Source organism: Pelmatolapia mariae, linkage group LG12, assembly GCF_036321145.2.
Source record: "Pelmatolapia mariae isolate MD_Pm_ZW linkage group LG12, Pm_UMD_F_2, whole genome shotgun sequence".
Lineage (NCBI taxonomy): Eukaryota > Metazoa > Chordata > Actinopteri > Cichliformes > Cichlidae > Pelmatolapia > Pelmatolapia mariae.
In genome coordinates this window covers 15709815-15722485 of record NC_086237.1, presented here as the reverse complement: position 1 = coordinate 15722485, position 12671 = coordinate 15709815, and the positions used below count along the sequence as shown (strand labels likewise).

The 12671-nt window shown below is 44.8% G+C and overlaps 1 protein-coding gene across 1 annotated transcript in view; it reads right to left on the bottom strand.

Annotated features, from left to right (window-relative positions):
• Positions 1–12671, bottom strand: part of hmcn2 (hemicentin 2) — a 44244-nt gene that overhangs the window by 16437 nt on the left and 15136 nt on the right. The window contains exons 21-40 of the mRNA XM_063488695.1: positions 12112–12271; positions 11862–12021; positions 8671–8798; positions 7914–8165; positions 6846–6929; positions 4852–5043; positions 4628–4758; positions 4310–4454; positions 4031–4157; positions 3778–3935; positions 3020–3298; positions 2802–2944; positions 2024–2174; positions 1705–1923; positions 1506–1619; positions 1209–1396; positions 1013–1109; positions 772–933; positions 533–646; positions 142–338 (exon numbers count right to left, since the gene is read on the bottom strand). Of these exons, the coding sequence (XP_063344765.1) occupies positions 142–338; positions 533–646; positions 772–933; positions 1013–1109; positions 1209–1396; positions 1506–1619; positions 1705–1923; positions 2024–2174; positions 2802–2944; positions 3020–3298; positions 3778–3935; positions 4031–4157; positions 4310–4454; positions 4628–4758; positions 4852–5043; positions 6846–6929; positions 7914–8165; positions 8671–8798; positions 11862–12021; positions 12112–12271 (3201 nt within the window). The remainder of the gene's footprint in view (positions 1–141; positions 339–532; positions 647–771; positions 934–1012; positions 1110–1208; positions 1397–1505; positions 1620–1704; positions 1924–2023; positions 2175–2801; positions 2945–3019; positions 3299–3777; positions 3936–4030; positions 4158–4309; positions 4455–4627; positions 4759–4851; positions 5044–6845; positions 6930–7913; positions 8166–8670; positions 8799–11861; positions 12022–12111; positions 12272–12671) is intronic.

The following is a 12671-nucleotide window of genomic DNA, read 5'->3' as shown; positions in this document are numbered from 1 at the left end:
GGGTTTTAAATGCACCAGATAAAGGAACAGTGAGTGCAGTGAAAATATGTATACATTACACATCAGCACGCTGTTGAAAAACCCTTAAAATCCTTTTTTATGTTTTGTTTGCAGTCATAAAAATTGTGTGATGAGTCTGACCTGGACTCCTATTATCTCCAGCTGGTACCGATCCATCTTTAGTCCGTTCCCTGCAGCCAACTGGAGCCCGTTCTTGTACCACGTGACTTCAGGCTCGGGGAAGCCGTGGGCTTCGCATCGCAAGGTGACTGAGGAGCCAACCTGAGGGGTCACCGAGTCCGACTCAGCATCGTGCCGGGGCTTCAGGGTGGGCACAACTGTTGGTTTGCACATTCAGAGAGGACATGATCTCAGTTTGATTCATTCAGAATTCGAATGAGTCACTCCTGAACTCTTCTCAGTCACAGCTGGCTTGAGATAAACAGATTTTTTTTGCCAGGCAGTGTTTTGGGATTTGATCATCTGTATATGTGGCTGAATTGTGCAGATGGGTCACAGTGTGTTTGCTCACCATAAACACTGAGGAGAATACTCTTCTGGTCCTGCCCTGCTGAGTTGGTGGCTGTGCAAACATATTGCCCTGCATCTTCTTGTCTGGCCCGGGGCAACTGTAGCATCTGGCCACCTATTACATATATATAGGCAATATATCAAATAATGATATGAAATATCAGTGCAAGAATTAGATTCTACCTAATATAATGCTTCTGATTGAAGGATTTGGGTATTGAAGATGGCCCAGAGGCTAACCTGGCAGAATGTGAATGCTGGTGCTGAAATGGAGGACTTGCCCATCTTTGGTCCAGGTGATCTCTGGAGGAGGGTATGCTTGGACGTCACACAGCAAAGACGCCATGTGGCCCTCAGTCACACTAACCTCCTCCTCTTTAGGGCCAGTTATTCTAGGAGGGACTGCAAGAAGAGAAGAGAGTTGCATATCACAATATCACAGTAAAGACTTTTTTGGGGTTTGTTTTTTTGCTTTTTTTACCTTGCACTGTCAGACTGAAGAGCTTCTCAACTGTTCCGACCTTGTTCTCCGCTACACACGAATACCCAGCCATGTCTGAAACCTGGACACTGAGAAGCTGTAAGTTAGGACACAAGCGTTATTCTTCACTACAGAACGTTACGGTCGGATCTGTCTATTTGCTGGCAACAGTGCACAAAGATCAGCGATAACTAACTTGAAGCTGAGTCCCATCCTCGCTGATATGGTGCTGTGAGTCCGTGTGCACCGGCTGCCCTTCTCTCAGCCAGGAGACGACTGGAGCTGGGTGTCCAATCACGTCGCAGTGTAGAACCACGGTGCTGTTAACCACTGCTCCCATCTCCTCCATAAACTCCTTTGATGCTCCAGTAATAACAGGAGGGACTATGGAAGTTAAACACAACTGAAATTATTAAGTTACATCTCTATAATCACAGATTTTATTATGCAAACATTTTAATTACAACTAACTTAGGTATATGTACTCACTTACCTAGAATCTCCAGATCAAAGTGCATGCGGTCCTCCCCTGCCTCATTAACAGCCTGACACGTATACCTTCCAGCATCCTCCTTCTGCACTCGGGCAATTTGTAGCACTTGTCCCCCTGTCATACATTAAAAATGACTCCTCAGTTACATATAACAACTGCACTAGTGGTTTTACATGAGGTTTTACAGAGTTTCCCTGACCTGGAAGAAGCACCACTCCATCTGCAGAAGTTAACTTTTTGCCGTCTTTATACCAGCTGAGCTTGGGAGGGGGAATGGCATTGCTCTCACAGGACAGGCTGATTTGATGGCCTAGCACAACTTCCCGCTTCTCCACCACGTTCTCATCATTAACGTCGTCTTCGTGTCCCAAACCCCAGGATGCTTCCCTGTTATTCACCCGGTGGAAAATCGGAGGGACTAGAGAGACAGCGGCACATTAGAGCCGGATTGCTTTCTATACAAAGGTTTAAAATGAAGTGTTTTTCTAGCTGCTATACACCGAATTAACCGAACACACCTTGAATAGTTACACGAAAGTGTCTCTTGTCCTCTCCTGCAGAGTTGGTGACCACACAGGTGTACTGACCCTCGTGGGACAGCATGGCATTCTCTATGTGCAGGAAGTGGCCGCTCTCTTTAATGCCAGCGTGGATGTTTCCAGTCAGCAGCTAAAACACAAAGAAAATACACAGTTAATGTGAAGTACTGCTCGCAGGAATCTGTGGGTTGATGAATAAATAAAACAAACTGTCTCTGATACTTTACACTGTTCAAAAGTGCTCTTTAAGCTCGATGGAGCCTCCTTACGATTTGTTGCCTCTTTGAACTACTGTGTCAAGAAAATATTTAGCAGATCTTTAAGTGTGGCTTAAAAACACCCAAGACATACAGAGCTTCCACCCACACTCAGAAAGAAAATCATATTTTACATCATCTTTAATCCAATTCCTGCTTCTCATATTGTAGGCCCTGCAGAATATTCACACACGCACACTCGCATACTGAACAGAATAAAGGACACAGCACATCAAAACACAGTAGGTCAAGAAAAAAACAAAAAAAGAAATCGCACAGTGTTTTATGTCTTGAGGTTTAATCACTGGATTCTTCCTCTATGTCTATAATTAACTGGCTTACTCATCACACTAAATAAGGCGAGTGGAGGTGGGTTGTGCAAGAGGGTTGCTGTAATTCATACCAGTTGCCAATAGAGGCTGGCAGAGGTTAGAACTTGTTCCATTGAAAACACATTTTGATTTTAGGAAGCACAGCTTTTAACGGTGACACACACAGACCTGTCCGTCTTTGAACCACTGCACTTTGGGCTCGGGGAAACCTTTGGCGAGGCAGGACAGAGTTAAGCTCCCGTTGATCCGCACTTTCTGTTCCTGACCACCAAACGTTAGGGAGGTAGAGTCTCCTTCTATCTGCGGTGGGACTGAAGAGATCAAAATGTTAAAAATCAAATCCCTCTTTGAGTTTTCACCTTGTTAGAGATGCACATGTCTCTTACCCAGAACACTGAGTGAATAGTGCTTGATGGCAGTGCCAGCTGGATTTGTAGCCCTGCAGGTGTAGAGGCCGCTGCTGTCTCCCTGTGCCGAACCCAGCCGCAGGGCCTGCCCACCGCGGGTGTATGTCAGCTGGGGAGTGGATACGATGGGGTGATTGTCCTTGAGCCAGGTGATGCTGGGTGTGGGGAAGCCCTCGACGTCGCAGGGGAGGATTGCAGGGAAACCCAGCACCACTGACACCTCTGATGTCTCAGTAGTCCCCTTAATAGTGGGAGGGGCTGGAGTAAAAGACAGAGAACACATTCATGTTTAACAGCCAAATCATTTTTACTGGTACACAGTACAGAATAAACAGAGCAACAGGCGAATGCTGTGCTTTTGTGTAGGAAACCTTCTAAAAGAGAAATGCAGCGTGTGGTACTCTGGGCTATTACAGCACCTGACAGAGAAATGTCCACTTAAAGAGAATTCAATATGTGCACATCGACCACACGGCTAAATACAATGTTAACTTATGTTACTATAGAGGCTGTGCATTCACATGAATTATATATGATGCCTCGCAATTCTCTTTCTCAGAGTGTTGCCATAACAGCAGCAATTTAGGGAAAAATGTCAGACTAATATCCTGAATCTATACAACTGTTTTGTTTTTTGTTTTGTTTTTTCATAGGTGTTAAATCAATAACTGCTGTTGAATTCAGGTGAGTGTAGTTGGAGGTTTACATTTTGTTAAAAAAAAAATGTTCAAAACAACCTTGGACGTTGAGTCTAAATTGGCGCATCTGAGTTCCTGCGTCGTTACTGGCCAGACACTGGTAAAGACCCTGGTCTCTCGGTCTTACTGACTTCACCTTCAGCACCTGGCCATCTTCCAGAAACTCCACATGAGGGTCTCCGTCGCGGGACAGAACCCTGGAGAAAGAACGGAAAGGATGATCGAATCAATTCAGTGAATCCTGCATCCTGTGTACGCTGCTGAATGTCACGTCGATAAAAGAGATTCTTACTCTCCGTCGCGGCTCCATTCCACTCTTGGTGCTGGTTTTCCACTAACCCGACACTGAAACTCCACCTCCTGGCCCAGTACCACAGTTAACTCCTGCATTCGAGACGTTCCTGAGATCACGGGTGGAGCTGGCGAAAAACACCACATACTCAATGACTAGTTTGCATTAAGAATGAATGCTGACTGTGTATCTTATCACAGATCCCCAAACTGGTCTTTCTTGCCGCCCTATACCTTCCTCTTAAATATCCATGTGAAAGCAGGTTTATAATGAGCTCACCTTGCACCACTATGTTATATTGTCTTTGGGTCTCTCCAGCTGAGTTTTGAGCTGTGCAGGCAAACTGTCCTGCATGTTCAGGCTGAACTCTGTAGATTCTGAGCAGCCTATTTCCGTTCTGAAGATACACCCCAGGGCTGTCCACCTGGACATACAGAAATCAGCTTGAGTGCATCCACACTGTTTAAATGTTATTGAAATAATTGCCACTTGGTGGCATTGTACCGCTAGAGATCGACAAGATAGCATTTACAGTAAAAACATGTAACCTGGCTTTTAGATTTTTCTGTAAATGGGAATCCAGGATGACACACTCACAGCTTTGCCATCTTTAGTCCAGGTGATTGTTGGAGAGGGGATCCCAAAGGCGTCACATCCCAGCGTGAGAGGCTGCTTCAAGGTGACAGTGAGGTTCAGCGGTTGGCCATTATCTTGAATTTCAGGGGGAACTAAGACAGCACAGAAAGAAAGGTTTATGGACCATCGTTATGTGTAAAATATACTTTCAACAGCAGGAAAATAGCCATAAGATAAGTTCTCACCATTCACTTTTAGCCTGGTCTTTCTCTCCACAGAGCCTGCCTCATTAACTGCCACACACTTGAAGTCCCCACTGTGGCTGGCAGACGCTGCGCTAATTACAAGAGCTCCATCCCTCGCCACGGAAAAGTCGGGCTGTTCGGGGTGTATCTCCAGGCCATTCTTGAACCAGCGTACTTTGGGATTAGGCGAACCTGCAGGTGCAGCGACAAGAAAAGCGAGTGAGGATAAAATGAGCTTTATTGATCATATCGGACAGAAAGAAGAGTTACTTCCATCTCTCTTCTTCTGTGCAGGATAACTTAACGGGCAAGCAGCCCAGACTACAAAAAAGCCAGCTCTCTACATTTATCTGTTGGACAGCAGGACAGCAGGGAGTGGATGCCAAAATGGTTAGAGTCCTTGTCGCCTGCAGGCTTAAGATTTCAAGGTCAAAGTCACATAAAAAAAGTAAAACACTGCATAGAGGAGTGACGGAGGATGTAATATTTAAAATGCAGACATAAAGATTTATTGCTAAACACTGGGATGAGAGTGAGTAGAGAGAGTAAGAGCAGTAAGGAAGATAGTGGTTGAACAAGTGGTTCAAAGACACTGGCGTGTTTCCTCAGGAGCCTTAAAAACACATGTGTTTGGTGGATTATTGGGTGGAAATAGAGCTAGAAATGCCCGATAGAAGAAAACTGGATCATGGACAAGGTGGAGAATTTTAAAAAGCTTTGTAACCCCCCCAAAAATCCCCACAACAGATTCCCTAACAGACTAACAGCGCAGCAGAGAGCCACACTCCCTCGATTTACAGAGGTGTCACATATACAAACACCACTTGAAAAATCAACCGCAGCACCCTTCCTTCTCGATCCCCCAAAAAGCAGGAGAAGACGCAGCACAACCAAAGGTGACGTTACTGTCTGTTTCCTCTCAGAACACGTGTTTACAGTTAAGGAGCTCTGAAGCAAATTCATTATCTCATTGCTGCGGGAAATGCATACAGATGTTGTGTTTTAGATGTTAACAGATCTCATTAGCCGGCTCTGAATTTATTTGCCGGGGCTGACGAAGTCAGAGATTATCTCTTCCATGTGTTTCTCCAATAATTACCTCTATCAAATGCAATGTGCTTGTTGGTGAATTAATCATTTCCTTCTGGCAGAGACTGTGCTTTTTTCCCCTCGTGCAGATAGATCGCAAAGAAAACAAAAGGACCAAAGAAAGTGGGGATCCTCGTTTGGTGCTGCAGGTTGACTGCCTCTCCGGCCCGTCAAGAGCATCAAGCATTTTTGTATTTCTGTGCTTGGTACTGTCAACCCGTCCGTATGACTCAGAAGAAAGGTGAGGCCAGCGAGGCTTCGTCTTTCTCTTCCTGTGCTTCACGGCGCACCTCAGACATCTCTGTCCTTTATCTGCCAGAAGCAGCCTGTAATTAGGATTCCACTCCCAGCAGGCCCGACACACAGGAAAGCAGATGTGGCTCACAGAGGCAGGAGGCAGACTGATGTTCCAGCTGTTGCTCCACATTAGACGCAGTCCTCACCTCCTCTCATTGAGCTGGTTACCATGGCACAGCTCCACACAAACAATACCTGTTTGCACGGGCTGCCACTGAGTAGCCGTCAGTGCAGACGGAGATGCGACACCGACACTTGCCGCGTTTTGATAAAACAGCAGGTCCTCCACATCCCTACAGAATGCCTCTCGTTCGCAAATGGACGTTGGGAAATAGAGACAACGGCATGCCTCCGGGTGCTGCAGTGAAAAGAAGCTTTTCCTTTTAAGATGGCAACTAGGAGTCTGTGGTGACAGTGAAACATTCTTTTGATTGTGCACAAAAACACATCACTGTCCTACATATAACATTGATTTCTCTCTTTTTTTCTCCTTTCTGTGTTACAGAAACAAACCTGAAAGATGACAGAGTTCAGTTTTAGGCTCCCTAAAACTTGAATTACACCTTTTGAGTGTGTCCACGCTGACTCATCTGTGAATCATTCCATACCTTTAGCGGGGCAAGGGATGATGACCTTGCTGTTTGCGACTTTCTCCATGATAACATCTCCAGGTTCGGCAAAGGACGGGGCCTCTGTGAGTACAGAAAAATATGTTAAGTGCTAGTTCAAAGTGCAAAGGCAGCTAATAAATAAGAGGTGCAATGACAATTAGTTTTTAGGTTTCGGAGTAAGAAGAAGCCTCAATAGGATCTAAACATGATTTGAAAAACCGAACAGATTCTCCCCAACGACCAGAGCGTGCATCATGCTTTGACAGCCTAAGCCAGGCTGACCTCTTTTTCTTATCTCTTTAATCAGACAGTCATATTGAGATCGAGATCATTTTTTAAGAGAGAGACCCCAAAAAATGCAACACAAAGTGACAGGACCACACAAACGGCACATATAAGTCAAACTGAAACCAACAAGTCAAGCGTGAAATAGAGAGAATCAAAGCAATTACAGGGGTTCCTGCAAAAAGAAACAACAGCTGTTAAAGCCTGAACATCTGTAAGAAGAATGGGAAAATCCAGTTTTTTGCTTTTAAAAGATGAGTTTTGGTTTAGGAGAAGTTAGAATGTCCCTGTGCGCTTGATCTCCTTGATGTTGAAAATGAGTAAATGATTAAGTAGGGAAGCTGGGAAAGCATCAAAGGCAGACTGCAGATGAGTAAGAGCGTGTGTCAGAGAGGAACAAGGGCATGGAAATATAAAAGGGGACTGATCGGGAAGAATAATATTATTTATATATCACATAAATAACAACAAGAAAGCTTGATTCAGTACAAATGGACACAAGTCTGAGTTCTTAACCCAAAGTCATTTCCCTTTGTGAATGTTTGTCAGAAGGTCAAATAGCTCACTGTTTAGCAAATTTGTACGGTCAATGTGCACCTAAAGTGAATGTGCCTCTAAACACTGAGAGGGCCGAAAACAGATGCATCATTAGTGAACCTTCATATGACCAGTGATAGTGAATAGTTATTCAGATATATCATAGAAAATAACCATGAGTCACAATTTAATAGTTCTGCAAGTGAACAAGCAGGTCTGAGGAATTGAACTCGTGACATTCACCAAGAATTTCCAGCTTGATCTCCAAGGTCTCCTGTCCTGCACTGTTCGAGGCCACACACCGGTAGGCGCCCTGGTCGGCGAGGCTGACCTGCTGGATCCTCAGGGGTGTAACATTCTTGACCCCAACAGGTGATCCATTGTGAAACCAGCTGATCTCAGGGCTCGGCTCTCCCTGTGCTACACATGGTAGAGTCACTGTTTGGCCGAGCAGGGCTTTCAGGAGGGAGGGTGCTGGCTGAATCCTGGGTTTAGCTGAGGACAAAACAAATATCCTAAATATTAGATGCACATAGTTTTGAACATTGACACAAACTTTATCATATTCAAGTTACAGGCTGTCCATGCTGTAGCTTTGAATAATCTCCAGTTCCTTTTTCCTGCTTAATTTATGAAGAAATAACAAAGGGATGGCCCACAACTACCGATAACCAACTGATTTCGCATCAACTGTCAAACCTGAAATGAAAAAACATAGAGACCTGTGCACAAAAATGAATGAATTTCCCCAGCTGTTAATGCAATATTGAAGCTCTTAAAAAAACAACAGCAGCTTTCAGCCCATCATAAAACTGTAACTTGAGTATGTTATGGTAAATGGCTTAAAAGTAGCAAAAATCTGTGTGCAAAAATATTTGGAACTGTATTCATACACACGTCTCACATATAAGTGATATATTCACACAGAGACTTAAAAGATATTGGCTGAACAAACAAGTTTCCATAAACTTCAACTTTTACTGAAACCCTGTGGAGTTACCTTGAATGTGTAAATTGTAGCTTAGGGACACGTTGCCTGCTGGGTTTTCTGCAGTGCAGGTGTACAGTTTACTATCAATCAGGCGCACATCAGTGATCTTCAGAGAGCCTGAAGGTAAAACAGTGAACCTGGGGAGTGGTTAGGGGTCAAGGGCAAAGACATGGAGAAAACACAGAACTTTATGAGTCACTGAAGATCTACAGTCGCTGTGTTCTGATAAAATAGGTGTGTCTGTTTTCTCTTTCTCTCCTATATCCTCCTATATTTTGAAGCATGCATATAAAAATAAATATGAATAAATAACTGTTGGGACAGGAATAACAAACTACATGTATGTGAGCATGATCCAGAAACACTGCCACCTCCTGCGGGCCAGAACTCCTTTAAAACTGACTGAGGAAAAGTGGAAAACTGTTCAGTGTTCAGATGAATCAAGACTTTAACTTCTTTTTTGGAGAAAATGGACACCAAAATCTCTGCAGCGAAGAAGAGAGGGAGCATCTGTCTTGTTATCAGCACTCATTTCAAAATCCTGCAGCGGGGTGCAATAGCAAAAGTGGCAGCTTGCACATCTGCAAAGCTAGCATCAACGCTGAAAGATTTCAGAGAAACTTTGTACCAGATGATGTCTTTTTCAGGGATGGTCTTGCACATTTCAGCAAAACAATGCTAAACTGCACACTGCATCTATTACAATGACTTCATAGCAGAAGAGTCTGGGTGTTGAACTGCAGTCCAAAGCATTTACCAACTGGAAACATCTGGCATCATGAAGTGAAAAACATGACAAAGAAGATCTAGGACTGCTGAGCAGCTAGAATCCTATATCAGATAAGAATGGGACAACATTCCAACAAGTCCCACAGCTGGTCTCTTCAGCTCCCAGATGTTTATGGACTGCTGTTAAAAGAAGAGGGAATGCTACACAGTGGTAAACATGGCCCTGCCCCAATTTTTCTAGATTTGTTGCTGCCATCAAATTCAGAATTAGCGCATATTTTTTCAGAGTTTAAACATTTGATATCTTTTCTGTGCTGTATTGTAAATAAAATGTGGGTTTATGAGAGATGCAAATCATTACGTTCTGTTTGACATTTTATACAGCGTCCAAACTTTTTTTTTTTTTTTTTGGTATTTGGGTTGTACAACAAGTATCAGAGCGTTTGACAGGCATACATAAATTGAATTATGCTGTCAAACACTTAGCGGTCCTTATTCAATTATGTTGTTTTGTTGAAGTGGAAAAAGAAAATGCGTGAGGGGTTAGAGTTCGAAAAGAGCAAGTACTAGCCGGAGTCTGGACCTCATCAGGAGCTAAATACTCCCGCAATGAGTTGCTGTTTTCACATTTACGATTGTCTGGGATAATTACAACGTGAAAGGGTCAGCAGTGTTTGACCTGATAATATCACCATGGGAAAGGTTGTAGGTTCAAAAAGATAAATGAGGATTTTTCTGTTTGCGTGTGCAGCTATTGTGCGTTTACGACCGCGGGGTCAGGAAATACAGATAAAGTGAAAATCAAAAGGTTGACTTAATGGTGGACCTCGAATGAAAGGTCGCACAGGTCTCCAAAGTCAAAGCGTCATCCTTCCTGGGACCAACTAAGTTCAAAGCAACGTTTTGGCCCAACTTGCCATTTGTTTTTTTGATGTTTGTCAAAGTCAAACAAGTGGACAGATGGTGGTCATCACATACACTGTAGTACACAACCTCAACTCCAAAGTCAGGCCTTGCTGCAGCCCCCCCCCCCCCCCCCCCCCCCCCAAAAAAAGGCAGAAGCAATTGTAGGTTAAAGGAGTTAAATGTGGGTCAGCAACTTTAAAGGAGGGTGTGGTAACCTGAAATGCTCCAGAAGCTATCCAGCTGTACAAATGTATAATATACAGCAATGTAAACACACCTCTGCGATTTATCTTTGATAAGTGTGTCTGCTAAGCAACCAAATTCTAACAATAACACGCCTGTCTAAGTGGAAACGGGCTAGAAGCACAAAGAGCTCTGTATTTTAGACGCACATATGGTGTAATGTCTTTCACCCACCCCCCACCTCCCCAAACAGCCGTAGGAGAGACGACAGCATCCAGCTCGAAAACCGAAAGGCGGCCTCTGCAGTGGTTAATCTGAGCTCAGGCTACAGCGGTGCTGCTCCGCGTGACATAAACCGCCCCTCTCGCTCATCCATCACTCCCCACATTGGTGTCATCTGTGTACACAGTGCGACTGGCCAAAGACTAACTGGGACAAATTGGCCTCATCAGGATCAGGTCTCCTGTGACCAAATCTTCTGACTCAGTATTGAAAAAAGGAAAGACAAAAACAAAAAACTCCCTGCCTGGTACTAGTCTAAATACATGGATACGAGATAAATATCATCTCCCACTGTTTAAGTTATTTTAAAAATCAGCACCCCTCGGTTATTTCCTCCGAACCTCAGAGTGTAGCTTAAAGGAGTTAATGTTCCTTTACAGACCCTGCTCCTTCCATAGGTCCCTGCGTGTGCAAAGCATGACGCTGGGTTTGTTCACGGGGATGTGTTATTCTCATCAGACAGGACTAGTAAAGAGTCAGCATGTTGTTTTACTGCCGAAACACCCCGGGGAATCTGAACATCAGACAGACACAGCTTGTATCTCTTCCACTGTCAGTTCACTTTCCGCCCCTCTTCCTGGCACCCCCTCCCTCCAACGCCACCCCCCACCATTTCCTTCTTCCTGACCCCACACAAGTCATACTGTATCTGAGTCACCACGGCTTTCAACTCCCTCTGTCATTCTTCTATCTGCACTAAATGATTCGGCCTGGTGTCTGGCCCAAAGAGTCTGTCTGTCATCCATCCAGCTCGTGTCTCGGGGCAGCCTGCCTGCCTGCCTGTCTGCGCCCAGAGTGACCACACATGAAAGCCAGGAATCAGGCAGCCATGTGGGACCAGATGTTCTACCTCGGTTTAGCCAACTGGTGATGCCCGCACACAGCTCTCTGGTCTCTGCTGCCTTTGCCTGGCCGCTCTTCCAGAGGCATTACGACATGTTAGCAGAAGCTTTGAACAACAGCCAGAGCTCTTTGTAAAAGCTGACTCAGGTGTTAGTTAAGTCAGAGGTAAAGTATGGTTAGTGCTTTTGGATTATGTCAGCTTATATTTGAGACATTTAACTGCATGATTGTCGGGGTGAGGTAAGGCTTCCTCTTACCCAGCTGTGACGGGGGGGATGGGATGCCCGTTTCGTCTCCACGTGACTAACGGGGAAGGACTCCCTTCAGCCTCACACGGGAGAACAACCTCTGCCCCCACCTCTGCAGCCATGTTTACTGTGTTGTCGTGACCAGTCACGCCCATTATCTTTGGCACAGCTTGAACACAACAAAAGAACTTGTTAGACGACCACACAGGCACTTCCTTTACAATTCCAAACGCAAACTGTTTGCCTCCGTTCGCCTTACTATTGACACTCAGCTGGATCTCGCGGCTAGCATAGCCCACAGGACTGGTGGCAGTGCAGATGTAGATGCCTGCATCTTCGGCAGAGGGGTTGGGGATGTGGAGGTGTCCCTCAGAGTCAGACTGAAGAGCGGAGCTGTCCCTGGGCAGGGGCTGCCTCCCCTGGCAGAATAAGATCAGACAGAACATATTATATTAGAAAAGTCCTCCACACAAGCGTGCGCATGGATGCTAAGATTAGTTCAAGGTTTACAACCCAACCTTTGACGTCTAATGGAATTACTGGCCACCCCTTTGGATTGCTCTCTATCTGCAGCGTGCACACACAAGAACCGAGGCAGCTGCGCATCCACTCGCTCTGAACATTAAAGCGCTTTAACAGATACACTTTTATCTGACAAGAAGGTAAATTTACTTGACTCTAGAGTAACATTTTGAAAATGTTAGGGGAAAGGCCGGGTGGAATATAAATCCGGCTCAGTTCAGCGACATGTAGACAACAACAGCATGCTGACCTCACTCAGTAGTACAGGGTATGTAATAGTGGCAGGGTATTTCATCG